This window comes from Nelumbo lutea, chromosome 1 (genome assembly GCF_056320005.1).
Source record: "Nelumbo lutea isolate HS-2025 chromosome 1, American lotus-T2T, whole genome shotgun sequence".
NCBI classification, from domain to species: domain Eukaryota; kingdom Viridiplantae; phylum Streptophyta; class Magnoliopsida; order Proteales; family Nelumbonaceae; genus Nelumbo; species Nelumbo lutea.
Genome location: NC_142684.1, coordinates 216,393,616 through 216,419,590, shown reverse-complemented (window position 1 = coordinate 216,419,590; position 25,975 = coordinate 216,393,616). Strand labels below are relative to the sequence as shown.

At 36.9% G+C, this 25,975-nt stretch overlaps 2 protein-coding genes and 1 pseudogene across 5 annotated transcripts in view; 2 read left to right on the top strand and 1 right to left on the bottom strand.

The window, feature by feature from the left end:
- Positions 1–747: 747 nt before the first annotated feature.
- Positions 748–6,003, bottom strand: LOC148880974 (Galactose-binding protein). Of its 2 annotated transcripts, none has more exons than XM_088963128.1 (4): positions 5,347–6,003; positions 3,543–4,828; positions 3,336–3,421; positions 748–1,166 (listed from the first exon to the last, which is right to left on the bottom strand). In XM_088963128.1, exons 1-4 carry the CDS (start codon positions 5,498–5,500, stop codon positions 932–934), a joined length of 1,761 nt encoding a protein of 586 aa, XP_088819254.1. In that variant the 5' UTR covers positions 5,501–6,003; the 3' UTR covers positions 748–931. The 2 variants fall into 2 exon arrangements, with proteins under 2 accessions (XP_088819254.1, XP_088819255.1); XM_088963129.1 differs by having other exon boundaries at positions 3,543–4,720; positions 5,347–5,807.
- Positions 6,004–11,824: 5,821 nt separating this feature from the next.
- On the top strand, positions 11,825–14,428 carry LOC148880973 (UV-stimulated scaffold protein A homolog pseudogene; annotated as a pseudogene).
- A 3,726-nt stretch (positions 14,429–18,154) lies between these two features.
- CLPX (CLP protease regulatory subunit X) overlaps positions 18,155–25,975 on the top strand; it is a 28,321-nt gene continuing 20,500 nt past the window's right edge. Inside the window, exons 1-7 of one of the 3 annotated variants that reach the window (XM_088963131.1) lie at positions 18,155–19,051; positions 19,685–19,746; positions 20,356–20,456; positions 21,080–21,159; positions 22,722–22,772; positions 25,131–25,205; positions 25,298–25,375. In XM_088963131.1, coding sequence (XP_088819257.1) covers positions 18,500–19,051; positions 19,685–19,746; positions 20,356–20,456; positions 21,080–21,159; positions 22,722–22,772; positions 25,131–25,205; positions 25,298–25,375 — 999 coding nt within the window. In that variant the 5' untranslated portion in view covers positions 18,155–18,499. The remainder of the gene's footprint in view (positions 19,052–19,684; positions 19,747–20,355; positions 20,457–21,079; positions 21,160–22,721; positions 22,773–25,130; positions 25,206–25,297; positions 25,376–25,975) is intronic. The other 2 variants (XR_016104685.1, XM_088963132.1) reach the window with 2 other exon arrangements.

Below are 25,975 nucleotides of genomic sequence, written 5' to 3'. Positions count from 1 at the left end.
TTTTGTATACGTATTTTCATACATATATATGTATAATTTTAGAGTGGATTCATTGATCAGTCCGAGCCCAGCCTGAGTGCATCAAATTACAGGACCACCTAGGCTCGGGTTGAGAAATTCGGGCTTGACCTCAGGCTCAGGCCTTAAGCCCAAATTTTAAGATCGGGGCCTGGATTGACTATAAACCCGGCCCAACCCGCCCGACTTGTACCCCTACCTCCACTCACAGAGAGTGAAAGACAATCTCGTGTCCCGTTATACAACGAACCATCATTTCAGGGCTTATGTGGGATATCCATTTTGTCCCTTGGTTTCAGCCTCCCTGAAACACTTTTGTTGTGTTTCGTACCGTTGGCGTTTCAACCTACACTGTTTTTGAGTTGTACGCCATTTATACTTCAACCATAAACACCACTGTTGTACTTGAATAGTGTTGGGTGAGAAATTTGTTTTAATCCATGTTAGAACCATGTCAGTGGGGACACGGAGACTTTGCTTTCCAAAACAAGAAACATTAAATTGATACTTCTTGAAACACCCTCTGGTTTTCCTTTCAAATATAAACATTTTAGGACAGTTTTACTTCAAAACAGTCTCAACCAAACAAAAAATTGACAACTGAACTCAAAACACCTAGGTGGTGTTGATGTGACAGCATTTCGAGTAGAAACAGCTACGTTACCAAACATCCCCTTTATCTTCCCACGATAAAAATGGTTTTCAAACTTCCAGCACTGGTCTATTTCATTGTACTAAAAGGATAAAATAAAATAAATTAAATAAAAATCCCTGCTGAAATGCACAAGAATTTTCTGCAAAACCTTTTTTATCTTTATATACTAGCAAGACATTACAACAGGGGCCAAAAAGCAAGCTTAAGTTGACATAATCTAGAGAACATCTAATCATCTAGGGCTAAAGATGGGAGAGGTTAGTTATAAAGTAAGGTGATGATGGTTGCCATGCTACTGCTAACCAGAATCAAAATCCAACCTCTACTTGTGCTGTAGGCATTTTGTGACTGAGAGGCCCCAAATAAGACAAAAGCCTTCTCCAGGGCTAGCCTGAGAACTGCAACACATGCAAAGAACAAATTCACAGCCAGCACAGCCAGCTCTTTATTTTCCATATTTGCCTGGTCGCGTAACACCTTTTCAACATCTAGTCTGCATAATTAGATAAAATAGAATATAAGTATGGCTAAAAAAGGAAAGGAAAACATATTCCTGACTGCTACATGGTCACTGCTCAAAAAATTGGTAATGTGACTAGACAAATGCCAAGTAAACAAGAAAAAGAAAGAAAAACTAATTCTTGACTGTAAAATGTCTATTACCCTATGAAACTATGCCGTTACATACAATCAGATTATTTAGGAAGATCTTTGGAAGGGTGGTTTGTTCCAACGAGAAGTTTCCTAGTATCTACCCCATTCTTAATTCTATGGTCAGCCATTTCTTCCTTGCACATGATGGGCCTGGTATCTCTTGAAATCTGGGCTTCCATAAGGATTTAAGGAATAAAAAAAGCCCTGATATTATAAGTATTTTAGATTTACTCCATAAATCCATCATTTTTGAAGTTCTATATATGATGGCCTGTGGTCCCCATGCTTTTCCCCTAAGGTAGGCTGGAAGGGCCCCTGTTCTTCCCAAGGTTAAAACTTTGTAATGTGAGCTGACACATAAAAAAGCTTTGAAGGAAACTGAGAGAGATCGTGAGAACATATTTCCAATTTGGGATTATTTTCACATGTAGGATTTCTTGCTAGATTAGCATCAACCCCCATTCAATTCCAAAGGCAATGACAATATGCATACCACAAGCAACGTTAGAAGGGACTAGTGTAAGTTCACACGCTATGCATGTGTACAAGTAGAGGGTAAGATAAGTTTACATTATATAATTAAATTTAACTTTTATGATCTGCACCAAAACCAAGGTAAGTATCCACTTTATAATAGTATAGATATGAGAGAAGAAAAATGGCATGGTATTCCAAAACATATAGATAACCTTCATGAGGTCTTGATTAGTGTTTTGGGAAATTGAACTGGTGAGCTGGACAGCCAACCAGGTCCTAAACTTTTATGGTTTTAGCCAGGTCAATAAGATAACCGACAGTTGAACTTCCAAACCCACCACCCATCCAGCTTTGGCCATTGTGGGTAGGGGTGAGCAAAAAAACTGAAAAACCGAACCGATCGAAACCGAACCGAAAAATCGGTTAACCGAACTGGTCGGTTCAGTTTCGGTTTGGTGTTTTTGAAAAACCGAAGGTACCAGTTCAGTTTCCGTTAACCAATATAGAAAACCGGCAGTTAGCCGAATTGACCGGTATACATATATTTCTATATATTTTATATATTATAAATTAATAAATATGCAATATATATAAATATATATTTATAATATATTATATATCATTTATTATTTAAAACATAATATTTTATATATATTTATAATTTTTATTATATTTATATATTTTATAATATATATTGTAAAAATTAAAAAAACCAAAAAACCAACAAACTGAACCGACGGTTAACCAAACCGGTCAACCAGTTAACCGACTGGCTTCAGTTCGGTTCCAATTACCGGTTTTCCAAAAACCGGTAGTACCGGTTCGGTTCCAAAATATGACCCATGGTTCAGTTAACCAAACCATGAGCACTCCTAATTGTGGGTTTTAAAATATTGGTCTTAATCATGATTACATCAGTTTTATTTATTGGTTGCAAGAGGCGAAAATGTAAAGGCATTTCAGTTGGCACATTGAATCATGAGTGGTGGTTCACTGCTATTTTGGTAATCTCTCTCTCTCTCTCTCTCTCTCTCTGTTGGGTGGGGGAGAAGGATAGAGACAGTAGAGGAAGCGCGATCCATGTTTGCATTCCAAAAAAAGAAAAGAAAAGATTAGGGTACATGTTATCTTCCTCCTTCAAGGCCATTCTTTCTCTATGGACTTTGTTGTCATTGAGGGAAATTCCTAGGTCATATATGAGTTGGATGAATGAAGCTTTTGGTGATTAAGGTATATTATGGAGGCAATGCCTTTAGCTGTTAGGTTGAATGATGGACATCAAGATCCACCAATTACTCTGCTGATAGGCTCAATACAGAGGGTGTCAAGAGACAGTTGTTGTATTAAGGTTCTCCTTTGCCTGCACAGGCACCACTGGAACTTATCTTTGGGATTTTACTCTTGTTTGGATCTCTTTTATTGAGACTTTGGTTTATATTCCCCTTTTACCTTGACAAAATTTGTACTTATTGAGCAAAAATAAAATAAAGGATTAGAACAATTAGGTAGGCAAAACATCACATATCCTGACCTTAGAATGCTATTATCTCTGACCAGAGTATCAATGCGAGATGACACAACTAGTTTCCAAGAGTCCAGATCACTAATTGTTTTTTCCTGGAAAAAAAAATAACAGAAAAGGGACAGAGAGAGGCCAAATTAATCCTAAGGGTATTCAAAGTTCGTATTGGGAAGTTTTAATCAACAACAACATAGCAATGAATAGAGGATTCCATACCATAATATCTTTCCATGCCATGAGATCCTTAATTTCAGATTTCATTTCGCTCAGAAGCAAGGCATTTCGAGACATCTCCTTATCAAGTTCCGGCAAAACATCCCCTTGTCTTCGGTTCAATTCTTTGATATACTCCTCCAGCACAGAAAGATTTAGCTCAAGAGACCTAAGCTTCTGCATCAAAATCTTCAGAACAGTGTCACCAGGTATTCTCCCATTTGACTGTTGCCTCACTTCCTTAACCGGATCCGGAATATTACTTTTTGAGACTGCATTCTTTATGACATCTGTATTCGGCCTTTGCCCATTATCACTGTTGTCTATCCCTTTGCTAGCAGAATCTACCCCATTGTGAACTTGAATTGTTTCATCCTTGTCAATAGGACCTGGTTCTAACCTTGGAGACAGTGTTCCAATCATATTAGGACTTGAAGACTGATCAGAACCCGGTTCTTCAGAAACCTCAATTAGATCCTCAAGCATCCTCTCAATTGCATCAACCCCATAAACCTCTAATATACTTAATGTGCAGTAGAATTCTGACCCATAATGGCTAAGTAACTTCAACTTCAAGTACCTAACCCATTTAGGTTCAGGCAGCATGAACCTCTGTGCATGCTTAACATTTGCAGCAACAAAATTCCCCAGTGGGGTCCATGTCTCAGTTGGATAACTCAAGCTACCTGATAATACAAAATCCTTGAAATTTGAAGAATGATGTTCAAAGTTTGCAATCTTGACTGCATCAACCAATGTTTCCTCAGCAAGTTCAATCACAACAAATTTCTTTCCCACCGTGCATGGGTTCCGCAGGTACTTGTCCTTATCGCCCCCCAAGATATTACTTGCTCCTTTTGCTTCTTTATTATGAGCCAATACTTTTGCCCCCTTGGATGCAGAGGCATAGTTATATTCTGTCCCATCTGTCTCCAACCGGTGGGTAATGTTTCTAAGATGAATATGTGCATCCCGCTCTTTTCCTTGCATGGTTTTGTTTCGAAAATCATCAAGATCAACATAGGTTGGACGTGATGCCTTGTCGTTCTTCTCCTGTTCTTGTTTGTTAGTGCTCCGTTCTTGTTGTTGTTGTTGTTCTCTACCTGCTAAGGATCTGTAACCTAGAATATTCCACACTACTTCTTCTAAACTCTTTGTCTCTCGAATTGAGAAGTTGGAATCTGCAGTATTATAATCACGAACCGTGGAACTGTTACTGTCAATAGAAAGATTAAACTCTAGCAGCATACCGTTCACACAACTATCACTTCTATCTGCAATGCATGAATCTGCATAGTTGCAAAATTCACTGTTATAACCACTGTGAAGAGGTTGGCATCATTCTATCAAGACGTAAGTTTCTCAGGAAAATACTAAGAAAAAATGTGACAAATGCAATCAATAAATTGCGTAATTAAGTCTCAGTATAAAAATAATTGCTAGCAGTTGATGATGTTTTCTATCTTTTTCATATATTTGTTCTTAATTTGGATTGACAACGCAAGCATTCAGTATTCGTTATGCAAGTAAAATTGCGGAAATACGATTTCCGATATGTTTCCTAAATCCTAACAACCTTCTCGTAAATAAAGCGAGAATGGAAAGCAGAAATGAAAGAGCTGACGATTTAAAATATTAAAACAAAGGATTTAAGAAGGAAAAAAGATGAAGATCATACGTAACAAAGGATTTAACAAAAAAAAATGAAGAAAAGAAAGGGAAAAAGAAATTGGTGTTGTTAGAAAAGGGAAATGCAAGACGGGGCAAAGCATTGGAATAAAAAACAGAGAAGGGGGATGGATGTTACCTCCGTTTCTGTGGCTATGGCCGAGTCTAGAATAGAAGAGAAAGAGAAGACACCAGAAAGAGAAGATCAAAGAGAAGGAGAGCTCGTAAAAGCTCTTTCTGCTGCTGTTGGTGGTGTTGTTGATACTTATGGAGGCATCTCGAACTTTCTTCATATCTCATTCATCAAGAAATTTGAAAATTTGTCGCATTAAGGAAGAGGGAAGGGGGTTTCAGGGTGCTACAGTGTTTTTTTTTTTTTTGTTTTGCAGGAGGAATCGATCGGTCGGTCGTTGAAAAAAGAAAAGAAGAACAACGGTCTGTATTTGAGTAGGAGCGAGAGTTGGAGAAGGGCCATCCCATAATAGTGCATTAGACTTGGTCAGTTTTGGCCATTTACTCCCGATCTAGCGGGAACTTCTTTGCGCCATGTAAAAAAGTAGTGGAATTCGAGACCTTCAAAAAAAAAAAAAAAAAACTAACCAAAATAAGCGCTTGATTCTAGATTGGGATTGGACATTGGACTTCGGAGTTTTCTCTCTCTGTATTGTATTTGTAATTTTGTCTCTCATGTGACGCACAATGACACATGGTTATTTGGGTTTAGCCCTTCCTCGAATGACATTACACGCAGACTGTATATACTCAGTTCAGCATTTTTAAGGATGCATCCCAATGAAGCATTTCTGTGGGGGCATCAGAATTTGATTTAAATATTGATGGGTCACATGGGTTGCTGCCATTGTTGATTTTATTGCAATTAGGTTATGACTTTGTGTTGGATATTGTTAGAGAATATCAACTTATTGAAAGATTTTATCTAACAAACATAAGTTGAATAATTCTCTGAGATGGTATTAGAGTCATTTTTGACAAAATGACTTACTGTTCAATTCTCATTACCTCATTATAATTAATTAAATTTCATTACAAAATATGAGTAAACCTGTACTTATTTGATTTTAAGGAGGTATTATATCTCCTCCTTTTGTCATTTAAAAAGGCCATAAGTTAGTAGTGATAGCAGTTATTAGGTAGGTGACTAAGTCTTGCTGGGGAGTGTTAGTAGGGACTCAAAGGGTGAAAAATAATGGAGGATGCATGCGATGTCCTTGGAATGGTACTCTCACACCTTTACTTCTTGAACTATTAAGAGTCTGGAGTTAAGAAAAATAAAATTGGAACCTCTTTTTGACTCTCATTGTTCAAATATTATAGATGTTGAAATTGGATGTGGTCCTCACAGACCCGTTCTACTTTTTTTTCTTTTTTTTTTTTTTGATAAATCAAAAGATACAAGAGGGTCTACATGGCTCTCGGGTAGCACGTCCCCAATAATCCAGAAGAGTATCATCAGCCCAATTGTTTTCCAAAAGCTTTAATCTTCGCCATTACCCACCTCCCATCCACTGCCTTTCTTCAATAAATTTCTAGTAGAAAACATTCCGTTGTTCGGGGTGAGAGTCAAGTATACACAGACTGTCCTCTTAGTCCGTCTGGAATATCTCCTATGAAAAAATATAGGATAAATTACAAGGAAACCCCCATGTATTGTGACAAAGACCCCTTACACTTTTTTGCCACAAAACTCTCTGAATTTTGGCCGTTAAACAAAGACCCCCTTCATTAGCGTTCCTCAGTTAATTTCGAAAAAGATTCTCATCTGAATGTTTAAAGTTTTTTAAATACTCAAATTATCCTTTTCTAATTTATTTTACCTTTTTCTTATAAAATCATCTTAATTTTTTTATCACCTAACAACTTTACCAAACCCGCTTCCTTCTTTTTCTTCTATCCTCACTTGAAACCAACCTTTATGACAACAAAAAACTAGTTCACAACCTTTCTCCATTGCCACACAACTTGAAACCGCCATAAAACACTGACCACCACCTACTTCATCTGCAAGAATGCCTTGTCTTTCCCTAAGCATATCCTAGGTCCTACTTGGAACACCGGGTAGGTGTACTGATCCCTCCTCACCAAGCTCCATTTTCCGGTGATCCGTCCTTTTATGAATTACAAAAGATGGCAAATATGATTTCTCTTATTCTCCCTATCCTAATCGGGAAAAGATGACTCAGATGCTTAGTTGAAATGAAATTTATCTTTGTATACTTTCAAAATATATACGGATTTGATGGAATTTATCATGTTCGGATAGGCTATAGTGATGAGTATCAAAAATTCTTTTAGATGGAAAAAAAGATCCCCAAAAGGGGAAAAAACCTTTATTAATTGGATCTATATATCCACCATCATCGTTCTTGAATGTTGGAAGATGGAATTTGATAACTTGATCAATATCTTTAGGGTGGTATGAACAGTGCTATGCAATTAAAGCATCATAAACACCGAGGAGACAAGCAAAGAACATAGGTATAGAAGATGCCTATATAAACTATGCAGAAGCACAAGTGATGAGAATGTAGGTATACCAGATGTCGGTGGTGGAGGGATTTAAATTCGTAGAAAACAATAAACCCATTGAAAATTTGTCTTCTTAGTGTTCATGATATGTGGGATATCAGTGGAATGAACAGAATCAAGATCAAACCATCCCTTTAATTTTGCACTGTGAAGTTATTGGGCTGCCACTTACACCCTATGTCAAGGATTTTAGTGTTTGAACGAGAGAGAGAGAGAGAGAGAGAGGAATGGGAGGAGGCCACCAATGAATTTGTCAGAGATTTTTTTCCTTTTCTGGCGATGATAGTTGGTGAAAAAGTCAGCTTTTTCACCAAAGAAAGTCAGATTTTTTTCCATTTTTGAGACGACTAAAGGTACTTTTGGGTCAGTTAGGTTTTAAGAGAGAATGGCAAGAAAAAAAATAGAGAAAGTTTAGTGGGGTACTTTGGTAATTTAATGCTTTTTGTCATTTGACTTAATGGCTGAGGGGTTATTTGTCACACTGTAAAAGTTTATCTTTGTCATTGACCCCCTAGTACAAGAGGTCTTTGTAGTTTACCCAAAAATATATACAATTACAAACATGTTCCCAATGCACAGCTGCAAATGACTGTCGAGACAGTTCTGTGAGGACCAAATCCGAATTGTATGATTATGATATGGGTCTCATCCTTCAAGTTCTTGCTGAAATCAAAAGTTGTGCTAACGGGCCAAAAGTTGCCATACTAAAGCACTGTAAAATGCTTACTGTGCACTGAGAACAACTCCTGAATAAAAATATATAAGTACGGAGATATCTCCCATGAATCCGAGTTCTTACCAAAAAAATTCCTTCAAGGGCCATTTAATAATTACTAAAGCTGCTGAACTGAAAGAGCTAAGATTTGTCTTTTAATATTGGTGTTGGTGGATACCAAGTCCAGTTTCAGCTATTAAGGAGCTCACAAACCTTCTTAAAATCTTATTCACCAAAAGACAAAGCAATAATAAGCTCTTCATTTCAACCACTTCAGCTGTCATAAAATGACCTCTTAGCCCTAAGGTTTTCTGGTTCCAATTGTCACATACTAAAAATAAAATTTGAAAAATGTAAAATCATGGAGATAAAATAATTAAGGAGTAATCTTTTAGTTTTTAGAAAAAGACTATTAAATCATAAGTCAACGAACAAAGGATGATAAGATTTTTAAATATATTTGCTAAAAAATTAAGAATTTTTATATAATCTGAAACTCCAAACTCAGGTCATGTCTCTCCATCAGAAGTCAGCTTGAAATTCTTTGAATGATGACCTTTGAAGGGCACAATAGCACTTGGAAATCAGTATAGGTTGGTTCATCTGATAATTCAGAGAAAGTGGAGAAAAATATTAACAAAATTCATTGAAACAATCTGGATGTACTGAGTTAGTGCTCTTATGATTTGGTTCCTCTCACTCATCTCTACCAACACTTGAACCTTTGACCCTGAGGGTGTAAGACAATCTTGAAACCATAAGGGCAGTATGATGCATGGGTAAGAGTGATTTCAAGTTCAATTCTTAACTAGTTGTCAAACTTGGAGTGGGTCAGCATAACTTATATAAACATTATTCTCTGCAGATGCACTGACAGACATATTTATTTCTTAGCTTTCCTGACGCTTGAAAATGAAAGAAGATTCTTTGGAATTGTTGTCCACACCCCAAGAACAGAAATTAAGAATGAATGAATCTTGTGTCTTTCCACAGTCAAATGGTACTAGACATATCTCCTCTGAAATTTGATAGATCTTCCTCCATCTACTACTAACTTCCGAGTTTGGATATTTGGCACACGGAGACAATACTTTCTTGTGCCATTTGTGTATAACAGATCTGCAGATCCAAGTGCTTCTCTATTATATTGGTGCACTAATTTCCTGATTCTTGTTAAACAGAGAGAAGATAAATGTTGGAACTGGGACACCAGGCTTCAATGGAGTGCCCTTTATTGGTTTACTAGGAATCACATGTTGAACAAATCTCTGATTAAAATTGGCAGCATTCTCTAATGAAGGGGCTGCCTTGTGAAGACCAGCTAGTTTCTGTGACAAGCAGTAGGAAGTTGTAAATGCCAATGGAAGAGGAAGAAGAGTTCAAAGAAACGACAAGAAAATCATATTTGTGTAGTGCAATCCATACTTTGGATCAGTATAGTTGAAACTCAAGAGTATTCTCTGGAAACAAGGAAAAATCTAAGAAACCAGTGATTGGATATCAGGATTTGAATGTGGCTTGTAATGGATCAGAAACCAGTGATTGGATCTGTTCATTGGGAATACACAATGACAAAGAGATGTTGCAGAAACTTTATGGAAAAGCTTTGTTATATGGGCCCATGTCAAAAGTCTTGACAAGCTCTGCTGCTTTCTCCAGTGGTTGAAGCTTGGAGACTAGACGTTCATTGTTCACTCCCAAAGTCCCAATTGATGACCTGAAAAGATAAGCTACCCATAACTCATCAGAATTCATACAGAAACATGAAGAAACAAAATAGCATTTAGAAGCAAGATGTTTCCATACAAATCAGTTCAAACCCCAGAGTATCAACAACTATTGACTCCAATAAGATTATGACTTTCAGAATTGGGGTTTCAAATCAGAAATGACTCTGAAACCCAAGAACAATTGAGTTCATCCTTGTGTCATGAAATATGCCTTTCGGGAATGAAACCATTAAAACCACTCAGAACTGTAGGCGTGCTAACTGTTGGTATAACAGTCATTCGTTCTATTTAGCGCAACCAGCTTGAAGTTGATATTTGATTTGAAGAAACCTTTCAGATTCTAGTTTATGGGAGTACACCCAACCCACTTTATGATTTTCTGTTTATGGGTCTGGCCCAAATATGCTATGTTTCTAGGGTTTCCTCAAATATGTATCTCATTTGTATTTGGCATTTGAACGGAAGAGAAGAGAGTGTGTGCTTTTTGGGTGTGTATTGGGGTTTATCCAACTTTGTATCCTCTATTGCCATTTTCCACAGTCTGCTCTTCCATCCCCAGTCCCTGTGTGCATAGGCTATAAGCTGAATCACATAAATCTGCTCTTTTGGTTGCTTCTCATCTCATGTCTGTACTTTAGTTAATTTATTATTTTCCACACTAGTTGAGTTTGAAATAAATATCTGACAATATATAAAAGAAAAAAGGAAATACAAATTCATAGGTTGACAAAATTAATAAATTTGATACCTCTCTCTCTCTCTCTTCAAAAGATATCTTCTTTCTTTTTTGGTAAATTGCATATTAGTACCTATACTTTAGGCCTAGTCTCACTTTGATATCCAAATTTCAAAATGTGCCAGTCAATATCCTAGTTTAGTCCAAAAGCATTAACCGCCATTTAAGTGGCAGGTGAAAAGACACAAATGCCCTTTGAGTGTCATCTATTTTTCTTTATCAACCATCCCAATGCCCAAATTTGCTTTGGTTCAATCTTGATTTTTGAGGAAGAAGATGATAAATAATGTCCTACTTCAAAGGATAATTTTGATATTTTCAAAAATTTTAAGTCACGCATGTCAACACGTGATATAAATAATTGACAAACTACTAACGATAATGATTAAACTGGGACATTTTGAAAGTTCAAGTACTAGATTGACACGTTTTGAAATTTGAAAACTAAAATGAGACTAAACCCAAATGAGAGGATACTAATATGCAATTTATGCTTTTTTGGGGGGACCAAGCTTCTCTTCAGAAGATACCATCATACGGGTCCAGATCTATTGATCACAACATATTGCTGGACATGTGCATCTAGTTATACATTGGGAATATCGATATTTTAAAGTATAACCAATGTTCCTGATGTGCGGTGTGCGGCATGATGCGCGTGTCCAGGAATGTATCGTGGTCAGCAGATCCGAACTCCCATTATACCGGTGGCAGTTATGGTAGTTGGGATTTTGGCGCTAGTTTGTGCGGGTCCAAAAGATTGGATCGTTGGGATTACGCGAGGATATATATAATATATGTAATCCTTCTGTACACCACTATATACCGTCAGATCGGGGATTATCACTATTCAAAAGGAATTAGTAACACCCGACGGTCATATTGTCCGATGGATCAGATAAGCTATGTGATCCCTCGGTCTTCGTCGGAGGATCAGATCATGAGACAGAGATACTCGACTGACACGAAATTGCGAATGGTGTGTTCCGCTGCGGTCTCGGAGGAGAAAGGGAAAAACTGAAGAAGCAATGGGGGAGAGTGGAGGGAAGGTGAATACCTTAATTGAGAAGGCAACCAACTCAACAGATGTCAGATGAAATGTGGTCGTCAGAGGAACGAACCACCAATTTGATCGCTTCAGGAGATCCCGTCTTCCTAATTCCATTTAATGCATTGCAATCAGATGTCAGATGAAATCTATCAGAGCTTAGAAAGAAGCTCTATTTAAACTAATTTTATTTCCTAGCCTAGTAGAAATTGTATATTTTATCATGTATACTATCTTTTTATATTTTATTGCATTAAAAGATATAATTTAAATTTTAATATGATTGTTTCTTGTGTCATTTATATCTGAACCATGACCTCAAGGCTTCTTCATAAGGAATGCCAAATTGATTCTTTTTATGTTTCCTTCAGCCTTGCCTTAAGCTTAGGGTGTCAAATATTCTCATGGTTATTTAGTATTGTATTGCCTTACTCTTGGGTTGACACTAATGTTGTAGGATTTGGTTTCCATATCTTTGAACTGTGAACAAGAGCTTCAAGTTTGAAACTCTAAGAATAAGGTGTTCTGGCTAAATTAAACATTAAACCCAGAGGAAGAGAAATGTATTAACTTTAACTAGTGATATTCTTATTAAAGTGTTAACTGTTGAAGACTGGAAATTACATTTCATTAATTAGATTTTTAATTTGTTCTAGTTTCATATTTGTATACAGTTTACTGATTTAATTTTGAATAATATGCCTTAGCATGTTAGATACCTTGCGCTTCTTATAGTTGATCAACTGTTCATGAGATCGAAGCTATTTAGGTCCCTCCTGTTTGAGTGTTGGATTCAGAAGGAACCTGCCACGCCCTGCACCTGCTCCAATTGCATTCATTCTACGATCTAAAGCTATAGAATTTTTGGAGAAGTGGAATGTGGCATTTGGGGTTCATTACAGACTACTCAGATTAGGGTTTGACTACTTGAAAAACACCCTGCGGTTTCAATTCCCAAATCTTCAGCAAAATGCAGCTCGGTTACAGCAACAGAGACAGGAAAGAGAGGCTAGGTCAAGGGAAATATTACTGAAAAAGTTTGAAATCCTAAGGGAAAATCTTTCTTCTATCAGGACTGAAATACAGTCTACAGTTGATGAGATAGGAGAATGCTTAGATATCGTTAGCACTAAAGAAAATACATGCATGCCAACATGTACCACGGAGGAAGATGATGTTGAAGAGTTCCGCTGTTCTGCTTTGCAGCAAATCCGTCTTGATTCATTGAAAGAAGGGGAAAAGGTTTTGGAAAACAGTGACAATAAAGTGGTTTTTGATGTATTGAGGGAACTGTACAAGCTGTTAGTGACGAGGCAGTTGGTGTCTGTGCAAGAATGGATCTCTGTTTTCGTCAGGGTTGAACCAGAAGACAAAAGATTCAGAGGTTCTACCCTAAAAGAATTAATTGATATTCGAAATCACCTTATGTCAGTGAAGAAAAAATGTGAACACTCGGGTCTTACTCTTCCAAGCACTGGGGATCGGGAGGAAGAGGTTCTTTGGGAGGAGGGCAAGGTAGAAGTGTATGAACATGGGAATTCTAGCATACCAAGAAAGGCAAGTGAACATCTTCCCAGTACTTCAGCTATGAATGATGGAAAGAACAAATACACCGACTGCAGTAAAGAATTGAAGGGAGGGGAGTTCTTGGATGATGAAGGAAATGGATCCGATTCAGCATATCTCAGGAGGAAGCTTTTGGCTGAAGCTCCAGTGATAACTTGGGGTTCTTTCCTTGACAATTGGGGATCAAATCGAGATGTTTTGGCTAACCAGAGAGGACTGGAGATCGAAGGTCACTGGGGAAGGGTAGACTATGATGCTGTTATTCCAGCAGAAAAAATTGCTGAGTTGAATGTTCAAGCAACTCTATACAAAGAAGCACATGTTGAAATCCAACCGTGTCGTGCTCCTTTGAGCAAAGGTGGACTTTGTCAGAGGAGGGACCTGAAAGTTTGCCCATTTCATGGGTCCATCATACTCCGAGATGCCAAAGGGAATCCTATCAATGAAAATCCATTAACTGATGAGGAAACTCTTGATTTGGGGAGCAAAGTGGTTGAACAATTGATGAAACAGGCAGTGAAGAATGTGCGGGATAGAGACATGGAGGAAGCAAAGAAGAAGGAAAATGATAGACAATCGATAAAGCGTGCAAAGCTTGCCAAGGTTCGCAAACACAATGAAGTGGTTCTATGCAACGCTGCAATTACGTCAACCTCGCGATCTGAAATCTTTGGAGATGTGGAAGTGGTCAGTGGGAGTAAGCATGCAGTTAGAGAGAAGAAACAAACACTGTCATCAATGCTGCGTAAGAAAGTAACGGCTAAAGATAGATTGTCTCAGAGACTCCTGAAAACCCGTGCAACTGCAACGGGTGTTACAGCAAGACAACCGACGGGGGAAGATGCAAAATACAGGGAAGCTTATCCAAATCAGTGGTAGATGATTGTGTTAAAAGTTAAAACAACGGAACTTTTTTTTTTTTTTTTCTGCAGAGTTAATTAGACTCCGTTGATCGAGACAAACATTTGTAGCACACTTGATTTTATTGGAGAAGAAATCCTTACAGCTAACAAATTGCTTTTGTATATTGTACAAAAAATTTTCCTCTCCGATGCATATGAAGTGACATATTCTTCCATGCCCTCTTGAAATCCAAATTAGCAAGTACATGGACTAATATTGGATTGGACCAAGTCCTGCCCAATTGGCATGCAACCCTAGTCGCAAATCAATGGTTTCATGTTTCAACAGTTGGGATCAAATAGGCCAATTGGTTCTTCAGGGGTTTTGGACATCTTTAATATTAGGAAAAAATGTATAGTACCTTATATTTTGGGTCTAGTCTCACTTTGACTCCCAAACTTTAAAATCTACCAATCTAGTGATTAAATTTCCGAAATGTGTCAATTTAATACTTATCTTTAATCAGCTGTTAAATGGCATGGAAAGGACATAAATACCCATTGAATATAATCTAATTTTCTTTATTTTTTTGATAGAAAAAATTGAGGAACTGCAAGACAGGGGTAGCTCTTCATCTAATTTTCTTTATCTAACTAACCATAGAAATGTCCAAATTTTGCCGATAGAAAAAAAAAAGCAATTTGTCTTGCTCAATACCTTTTTTTTTTTTTTTAAGGTTAATAGGTTGTAAGGCAGAGTGCCTCATAACCAAATTCATTAATTCAACTGCTTGTAATTACAATTTTAAAGGATAACGTAATGTAAGAAAGATGGACACAATTATGCATGTGATTGATAATTAGGGCATATTTGACCAATATATGAGCGGCCACATTATTAGAACGAACAACACAATTTATTGAAGATAAATTTCTAATAAAAAGTCTGCAGCGGATTATTCATTACGAGAGGTACCGTCATCTTGGGAATTGTGGTGTGTATCCTTGGGCGCCTGGGCAGTGCATGGGACAATGGGGGGCTGTATGATTTTTCTACCAAAGAGTCAGAACTCAGAAGAACCTCTCTGGCTCCATCCAACCTGAAATTTCCGGCGGTATTTCTCTTCAATGATTTATCAGGTAAGGTACCGGAAGTTGGATAGCGTCTGTACATCCCCCGAATCTGTGTCTCTCTCCTCAACCACCCGTGCACTTGTACTACAATAATGATCAAACCCGGGAAAGCCCCTGGTGATTTCAAATTTATCTTTGCTCTTGTTCTTCTGATATGCTCCCTGCCCCTGGTGTTTGCCACCACAGGTCCGCAGCAATTATATATCAAGGCCAAATCATTCAAGATAGCCATTGAAGCTGCCAAGGGTCCGTGCTATCTACACCATGACTGTTCTCCTCTCATAGTGTCCATGGAGATGTCAAGTCTAACAACGTTCTTCTGAATTCGAGCTTTGAAGCCCATGCATGTTGCTGATTTTGGTTTGGCTAAGTTCGTGGTTGACGATGGTGCATCCGAATACATGTCAGCAATTGCAGGCTCTTACGGCTACATTAGTTGCTCCTGATTCATGGGTCTGGATCTTCTACAAGTCCAAATATGAGTCCATTTGGACTATATTTCGCAAACCAAGCTCTGACCAGCCAAACTGAAAGTTCAGATTTATCATCTTCCAACCCAAACCCAGTTCAATTGAACCAGTTTGTTTTATGTCAGGGTTGGAAACCTTTAACTCCTGCATGCTGTTTGTTTAATACAAGCATTGTCAAAATTCGACACCCAAAATTTACATCTCTAATGCATCTTCTTGCATCTTTTGAAAGTTTAACTAATGAATTAGCACATTTTAAAAATTTGGAGACCAAAAGGCTAAGCCAAAATACAGGATACTAATCTATAATTTTCCCTTAATATTATACATCTCAAATAATGTAAAAAATATATGAATATCAGAGTACATGACAAATATTTGTATTTGAATAATAATACAAAAAAAAACACGAAAAAAAAAGATAATTAATATTTGATTCATAACTTGTTAATTAGGTGGAGCAACAGGTCATTGATTAAAAATTTTGTTTTACCATGAAACATCACCTGAAATTGAAATTGCATAAGCAGATAAGCTGAGGAGACTAGTAGATGAAGAGCGATTTGTCCACATCATGGTACAATTACATAAATGGAGTTTGTTCAAGTAATCCACGGAGTTGAGGAAATGACCGCTAGATTGTGTGCACAGTATACACTCCTGGATATTTTGTTCCAAAGAAAAAGACAGTGGACAAGTTATTAGTTATAGGCTGTTTCCCTATGAATCACGCATCTTTTGCTGGGTGAGGATGATATCCACCCAAAATATTATTCCCGTAATTGCCAAAATAAGGGAGAATGACGGTTCAGCCCATGGTTAGAATTTTTAGGCTCAAAGTACAATTGTGTACAGAATTGATGTCAATTCATGGGCCAGTATCTCCTCTATAGAGTGGGGTATTTGATATTTTGAATGTTTATAGATTTGTAATAGAATTTAGAAACTTGCACTGGGTCTATTTGTAGTTTTCCAAGGAAAACATTTATTCGATGATTGTCATTTTAATTGATTATTGCATTGTGAGATGTGGTTGTTGTAAACTCAAAGAGAATGTGGACTCCAAACATAGTTAACACCTCCATGTATTCTTTATTTATTTGTATGTGGCTCCATGGGACTATACAATGGAGTTAGACCTGTTCATGGGCCAAGATGAGCCTGGTTTTGTCTCCATATTAAATACATTCAGGCCCGAGTTTGAAGCCTGACTAGAAATTTGAGAAAAAGATTTATCTTCTTTTATTCAATAAAATTATTTTATTTATATTAAAAGACCTCAAAACTCAAAAATAATCATTTGAAAAAAGAGAAGAAGAACAATATATATATATATATATAACATATATACTATTTTATTATATAAAATATATTTTTTGTTATACAATAAATTATCAAATTGGGCTCGAACTTAAATTGAACATTTATTAGAAAGCCCGAACATAATGTTATGGGTCCGAGTCCAAACCCACATGCCTAACTCGAACCAATCCAACTGTTGGGCTACCCGATCAATGAAGAAGGTATAAACGGAATAATCCATCCCCCAGACCTAATAACCCGAAACCATGATGGAGAAAGGATTTGATTCAACGTTCCGTTATGACCAGCCAAAAATCTTTACCAAGCAGTCAAATGGCACCTTACCCCCCTTATGATAAATCAAAGCCATAGAAAGTCGGATCTCATAGCAGCAAGAATCAATGCTTTTATAATAGTTTTTTTTTTCTTCACTCCTCAAAGTGAGCCGTTGGTTCACATCTTCCGTTTAATCGGATCATTTTTCTTAACAAAAGTCCATGCCAAACACATCCCTGTTTCTCTAGAACGCGAGAAACCGTATTACGGGACAATCTTCTTTTGTCCGGTATATCGAAGGATGAGTAAAATAAATGTATGATATCTTAATATCTTATCATAATGGGGAGTTCGACTATGATAGAAATAGCCTATAATGATCACGTACGCAACTGGGTAATTATCATTTGTGGACCCCTTGCTCGGCGGAACCCGATTTGTATTTTTCAACCATTATTGTAATCAATCCGATGGTTGAGAATCTTGAGATCGCGTAGTCCTGTTCACTGATCAAACTCAGCAGATTGATCGTGTAGGCGCATGATCATGATTTTTACCACGAATTCCTGAATTATGACCGTAGACACTAGACAGTCCTCTTACCCTTCTCATCATCGTCTGTAGTTGTTCAGTCAAATGGAAGTCTATGAAAATATCTCAGACCGAAAACACTGAATCCTGTATAAATTGCAGGCTCCATAATTGAACTCTGCCGTCTGTGTATGTTGTGGATTTTCATCGTGTCTGCAGTTTGTAACTCGGATTATCGGGTTGTGCGATAACTTGTAATCACAAAACGAAACCAGAACAAATTTTATTTTTCGCTTTCGTCTTTACCCTACCTATGAAGTGCAAAACCCTGTTGTATTAGCTTTCTTTTGCTTCTTCTTTGGGAAAGAAGGGAAAAGTATAAAGGAACCAGGGCCATGGCTGCCGCTTTCAGATCGAAATCCTTAAAAGAAGCGGCGTTCAGAACAGTCTCCCAGTCCAGGTACTTGGTTTTGAACCACATGCATGTTGGTAGAATTTTCAATACTCACTGCAAGTACCGGAGAAAATGGGACGATTTTCCCACCAAGACACCGTACCGTTTTTGTTCGTTTAAGTTGGTTTCCATTCAGGGGGATTTTGTCAATATGGGCACTGTACGTTCGGATAATCGACAAATTGTATCGGATTTCAGTAAGGAGCGATGTAAGGAGTCTAGTAGTCTTCCGGATAGTTTGAGGTCTTATGGGGAACCTCCTGAGTACTGGCAACCCTCTGGAGATGGGCTTACAGTTCGCTCGGTTCCCCAGAACACAAACCTGGTTCGCGGTGGTGGAGTGACTCCCGGTTCTGGTTCTGGAGCTGCGTTTGGCTCGAGTTTAGAGGATGGCTGTTGGGGTGGCGCCAACTTTGGCGACCACTTTCCGACCCCGAAGGAGATATGTAAACGGCTCGACAAATCTGTAATTGGCCAGGAACGCGCGAAAAAGGTAATCTCTCTCTCTCTCTCTCTCTCTCTCTCATGGATCTTGCTTGAAGTTCTGGTTTATCTTTCAACATGGTTTTATATATAGGAAAAAAGGTGTCATCTTTACCCTGTTCAATGTCTCGGGTATCATGTTACGTTTCCACAAGGAAATTTCTGTATTACATTCTTGGCTGCAACGTTATATTTAATTGATGGGTTCGACTATGATATGGAAAAGATATGATAACTGAAAAACAACTGACCAATAACACAGAATCTTAAACGTGGTTAGGAACATGGTGTGATTTATCAAAATTCATGGGTGGGTTTTGATTGGTCAAAACTCTTTCCATACCATATCTTTTCCATATCATGGATTTTCCCTTAATTGATTTGTTCTGAAAACTGTGAGAGGTATTTCGATTGCTTCTATTGCCTTGTTGACCGTCAGTTTTTGGTTCAACTGTTTTTCAAGCCTAGAGAGCATAACAAGCGGGTTCAAAGGGAAAGTTTACTGTAGTTCTGTAGGAGTTTACTCTTTAATCTGGAAAGATTAGTTTTGTGCAAGCGTGAATTGATATTCTTAATTTCCAGATTTCTGTGCTTTAAAAGCCTATTTGTATATCTTCTTCCTAACTCTATCTCTTGAATTCAGGTGCTTTCTGTCGCAGTTTACAACCATTACAAAAGGATATATTACGAGTCTTTACGAAAATGGTTAGTGCATACATGGTTCTACAACCTTTCCTTTTGGTTATTGTTTTGTGATTTCAATTTACATTATATATTGCATATGAGGAAAAGTAAGATATCCTTGAATTGACTGTTAGGATAATTTACCAATGAAATATGTTTACATTAGCCAGTGGGTGGACCCTCTATTAGATGAACTACACTGTATTCCAAAATTCCTACCAGCTAATTATCAAAAAAAAAAAAAAATCTAATCAGCTGATCACCATAACCATTCTGTATTGTCCTTCTGTGGCTTCTCCATTTCTTTTCTATCTTTCCAATAATATGCAATGGATTAGGATGGTTAAGATCTTTTTTTTTTTTTTTTTTCTGGAAATTTTTCATCCCAGAAGGTTTTCTAGGTAGAAAATATCAAATATGAACAGCCAAACCACCTATTGCCTACAATTTTAATAGTCTGTCTTTATGTGCACAAACAAGTACTTGAAATTTATATTTTCAGATGCCCTGCTTCCCATATGGATTAGAAATTCTTTTTCACTTCTATTTTTGGTTGAAAAATCAAGTGTTAGTGTTGTTCTTTCACCATTACCAGCTTCTAACATTTATTACATCAATGTTGACTTTTAGGCCCACAGAAGATCTAGATAATGGTGAAAGGGATGAGATGGATAGTGATTCAGTGGAGCTTGAGAAAAGTAACATTCTTCTAATGGGCCCAACAGGCTCAGGTATCTACCATCGTTAATTTGGAATGTTGGAAAAGGTTTGAAAATTTGGTTTCAGTGAAAAATGTTGGTTGCTTAAAAATATTAGACATAGTAGAAATATATATTTTTGCATCAAAATATTGTAACATTTTGGAATATTCAAAGCAGTTTCTAATCTTTAAAAAATATTTTTAAAAACAACGAAGAAACATAAACAAGCTATTCCATAAATTATGACTTTCTAATCTATCATTTCCTTTCTTCTGTTTTTTACTTTTCCCTGTTTTTTCTATTCTAATTTTTTAATTGATGTTTGGAGCATGTTTGCATCTAGAAAATAAAATAGATAAAGCTAAAGTGAACTATCAATTAGTAGAAATTGTCTTATAATGCAGAAAAAAACTTGCTCCTGTGTTATAGGAGTTTATGGCTTCTGTAGGCAGTGAATAACAAGACTACATGGTCCATGTTTGAGACAATTTTAAACTTTGCATGATGCATGGATGATGTGCCCATGTTTTACACCGAATGATGGTCCTACACTCTTATGGTTATAGGAGAAAAAGTGAATTCTACAATGAATATGCTTTTGTCTCTTGGGTTACTGGTCTGATTATGCACTTCTAACATTGTTTTAAGGACAGGGAAGACTTTACTTGCAAAAACCTTGGCACAGTTGGTGAATGTTCCTTTTATTATTGCTGATGCAACAACATTAACTCAGGTAAGTTGAGCTATTTTGTTCTTTTTAATAATTGATGTTTATATTACTAAGACATTGTTTAGGTTGTGTCCTCTCCCTTCATTGTAATAGGGTCTGGACCCTTCATTTTTCCTTCGAATAAAATTTCTTTTAAATTATCAAAAGAAAATATTACTAGGCATTGTTACGGAGACACCTAAAATAGTCTACCTGTGCTGGCACTTGTGACAACACTTATTATAATGTGTTGTTCAAGCTCCAAATTGAAGTCAACAGAAAATGGTAGTATGTTACACCCTTTAGACAGTATGCCATGAGAAAAGTCACTTCAAATAAAGTGTCAATACCTATGCTATATATATTTTTTGGATTCATAACAAGATAAAAAAATGCAAGAACATACATTGTCACAGCGAAGTCGATTCATGTTCAATATTGTGGTAAAGTTGAAATTGAGACCTGATATCCAGAGATACCAATGCTCCTCGTACAAATAACTCTCAAAATAATTGTAATTTGAGAGATCTTCCCCTACCTTTATGTCCATTTTCAGTTATTGAAGGGAATGGATGGCTGCTAATTTCCCTGCTTGGGAATATAAAGTCGATTCTGATGATAAGATTATCTTTTTTGGGGCTTGAGAGGACCACTCTGAACAGGGATACTTTTGTAGATAAGAGACAATGCCATTCCCATATCTATCCCAATTAGTAGCGCTTGGGTCCACAAACATGGGATATGATCACCAGGAAAATTTCGGGTCCATAAATTTAAAATTAATTAGGAATTAGGTCCAACTGTGGACTGAGATGATGGGTGCCTAATAAATGTATGAACTTGCAAATTTTGTAATTTGTACTTTTGTAGAAGGGAAGTAGATCAACCTCTTTCCATAAGTTTTAACTTTATGTGTTTAATCTAGTTGAGATTTTAGTTTTTTTTTTTTTTTTCTTTTGAAGAATTGATGGTTTTCTTGTACCTGATTAGTACCAATTATTTGGTGGGTCTGGAACCCCTATATTGTACCTGGACTTGATAAACCCAGAACCAGTCCATTTGATAGTATCTATGTCTGGGGATGCAAGGACCTAGCCAGGCCCACCCCATTGACACCCTACTTAACAATTCCTTTTCATATGTCAAATTATTTCCTCCTTTCTCATAATGCTGAAATAAATTTTGTGCTCTTCTGTTTTATCATTTTCAATTTTGGATCTTAAGGCTGCATCTGGTAAGAGTGCAAAAGGCATATATATTGATGTAAAAGCAAATTTGGTGAAAAAGTGAGAATGCAAACTTGCTTTGGTTTTGCATTGATAAATTTTGTATTGTGCTTGGTTGTGATGGTTATAAACATGAATTTCAAGATTAGAACCTACATGTTTTACTTTTTTTTTTAGTACAAAGATGCATTTTTACCAAAGAACTGCAAAACTGAACTGGATTACAAATTTGCCTTGGTTCTGCATTTTCACGTTTATCAAATTCAACATAATGTTCATTCAAGTTGGGTAATTTTTGAAATGCTCGATGAAAAAGTAAGTAATTTGACTTGAGCTTTGACAGAGCAATTTTATTTGTAGGCAGGATATGTAGGGGAAGATGTGGAATCTATATTGTACAAGCTTCTTGCGGTAACTCTCACATATCCTATCAAAGTATTATTGATTATTGTCAAAGGAACTTCTGCTCTTTGCTATCCTCATCTTGCAGTGTTGTCATATGTGCCCAAGCATTCCATGAGGGCTTGGAGATTGATTGCTAGGTGATTTTGCATGTAATATTAATTACAAAACTATCTAACAAACCTATATAACAATTCATGTAACTTTCTTATTATACATAAATATATGTATACATATACTGATTAAAAGAATATAAATGTGTGTGTGTGCGGTACAAAATTTTTTATTAAGACAGCTATAAGTCCGACAAGTTTCGTGGAACAGAGTTCCAGCCAATTAAGAAGTAATTTGTCCAAAAAAATGATTGTAGCAAATGTAAGTATGTTGAGAGGGGTGAGTGGAAAAACTAGAAATGATAGGGTTAAAAATGAGAGTATCCATTATTAACCTTCATATTTCATAGGTATTGAAATGAGGGAATGCATTGTAGACTTTAGATGGCTTGTGGATCCTTACATAAGACTATCAAGTTCATCAGTAAGAAGAAATGATCCAATGCAAGTTAAAAGGCTCTAAAAGAATGTGGGCATGCAAAAAATGCACATGATTGAGGTGGTAAGAAATGATTTAATGGTTCACAATTTAATAATGAATATGATCCTTGAAATAGTGGAATGATGAAATGGGATTTCTGTAGCCAACCCTATAAAGGGGTTTGTTAAAATTAATCTCTAAGTTACTTGGTGATCACTGATCAGGCTGGTTTCTCACCTCAGCCAGATGGGAGTTTTAATAATGTTGGCATCACATGTATTGCTTATTTCATTATCTATTTATATCCATTATTTTTACTCTGAAACATTCTATCATGGCCTCTGGTTTCTACATCACTATACTTCGATGTTTGGTAGGGATTGTGTAGACCAGTCAGAAAAAAGAAAAAAGTAAAGGAAATGCATTATGAAACATATTTGTAGGGGGGAGTTTGACTTTCACATGCTTTCAAGGCAACAAAACAGCTCACTTAAATTTTTACATGCTTTTCATTTTCCACTTGGTTCCCCAATCCTAAAGTTATTCCTTAATAAAACTTCTTAAAGTATGAACTGCTGCATTTTTTGTCCATAAGTATCCTATGGCATGCTATCTAAGTCAATTGTCTTACCCACCCTCCCCCAACCCCCTGAAAAGGGGAAATAAAAATGACTCATCAATCAATTTTTCCTAAAACTTTGATCTTGTCCTGTTCATTCAATTAAACCAATCTGATAAGGTGCCACCTCTTGTTCTTTCCTTTAACATCTCTGATCTTTTCATGAAAATTTGGCACCAGCTTATTTTTCACTTCCATGTTGAAGGCACCTCTCAACTGTTGGATCAATGAATGAAATAGAGAGGAAAGTACATGGTATAGTTAGAGAAATAATTGAACCCAAAAAGGCCATAACCCAATGTTGGTCCCATCTATCTGGGGCCTTGGGAGGGGCAGACTGGGTACATTCCTATCCTAACCTTTAGCATTTTTTTTTTTCTGAACATAGTGGCTTCCATCAGACTTGAACCCTCATTCTCACACTTGCTAGCCCAAGATTTTACCATTACATTTAAGGGGGCGTTTTTTTTCTGGATTTTGAGAGGGGGGAAGCTGGTCAATGGGATTTTATTTCCCATTGGCCAAGAATCCCATGTTCTTTTTTCAGATTTATGTGGGGACCAGGGAAAGTTTATTTTCCTGGGTATCACTTACCCCCATCTCCTATGTGGGTAAATAACTTTCCCACCTTGGGGGAAAGTTGCCAACACTTGAATGGGACAAGAATGCCCTTATAATAATGGATTTTTATGGCTAAAATGGTCATTGCCTTATTTACATGGGAAATAAAAGAACATGGATAAATGCACTTACCTGGGTAACTCTTTCCTAGAAAACACTTACCTGGGTAAGTGCATTTACCCGGTTAAATAACTTATTGAAAAGCGAACAGGGCCTAAGTAGTAGCCCCTAAATGATGGAATCTATGTAACACATGATCCAACTGAGGCCTTTATTTAACAAATTGATACTTGCCTTTTCTTTTCCCTCTTTTTAATTCAGTCAAAGCGTTGCCCTAATTCATCTTATTGCACAAGGCATTTCACCATTTATATTAAGCTCTAGATTGTGCCTGGCTCCATTTTGAGTGAGTTCAGTTGGCCAGTCTGGCCGTCCATTGCTCTCTCAAGCATGCAGCATGAGTTACACCTCCTACTATCCTGTGTTTTAATTTTCTTGGATCAATATGAATTACATGCTAACATCTTTTCTTATGCTGAATATGGGCTCTTCATAATATGGTATATTTTGTGGCCTTTCTTTTTTAATCTCAGGTTGCTGACTTTAATGTAACAGCTGCCCAGCAGGGGATTGTCTACATAGATGAAGTTGATAAAATTACCAAAAAGGTCTTCGTAACATATTTGAATGATTAAGAAATCTGGTGCTAGTTTATTTACTTTCTTTTATTCTTATATAGTCTTTTTTGACGTGCTTGCAGGCTGAGAGCCTCAACCTTAGTAGAGATGTATCAGGAGAGGGCGTCCAACAAGCATTACTGAAAATGTTGGAAGGGACGGTGAGTTCTATGGAACATTTTCTGTTCTTTTAGTGAGCAAGGTTCAAAGAGTTGCTTTTGGAAGAAATGTCAGTGTCCCACAAAAAGAAAACATGAATGTCAGTGTCCCACAAATAGAAAACGTTGCCTAGGGTAACATTAGATCATTGGCTTATTACCTTAATGAGAGAGGATCTTGGTACTAGAGGGTCCACTCCTTTCAGATTTGAGAACATGTGGCTGTCTCACCCTGGGTTTATTGAGTTGGTAGAATGACACTAGCCCAAGTGCTATTTGGGAGAGGCTGAAATTTCATTGAAAGTTGAAAGAGTTAAAAAGGAAGATTAAAGATTGGAATATTCTACAATTTGGAAGGATTGAAGAGAGAGAACAGGAAGTGATCAATCAGATTGAAGAGTTGGATGCCAAAGAAAGGAGTGGCAATTTTGAAGTGAGACAAACAAGAAAGATGGAAGCTTAGGAAACAACTAGAAGACATCCCATTCAAAGAGGAAGTCAGCTAGAGGCAAAAGTCTAGACATAAGTGGGTGAAAGAAGGTGATAGAAACACCAAATTTTTTCATGCAATGGCCAATGGTATAAGAAGGAAAAATCTGATTT

Coding starts and splice junctions, on each gene's coding strand:
- LOC148880974 (XM_088963128.1), bottom strand. CDS start 5,500: ATGAAGAAAGTTCGAGATGCCTCCATAAGTATCAACAACACCACCAAC. Junction 4,829..5,346: donor CCATAGCCACAGAAACGGAG/GTAACATCCATC, acceptor GCAACTATGCAG/ATTCATGCATTGCAGATAGA. Junction 3,422..3,542: donor TGGCATGGAAAGATATTATG/GTATGGAATCCT, acceptor TTTTTTTTCCAG/GAAAAAACAATTAGTGATCT.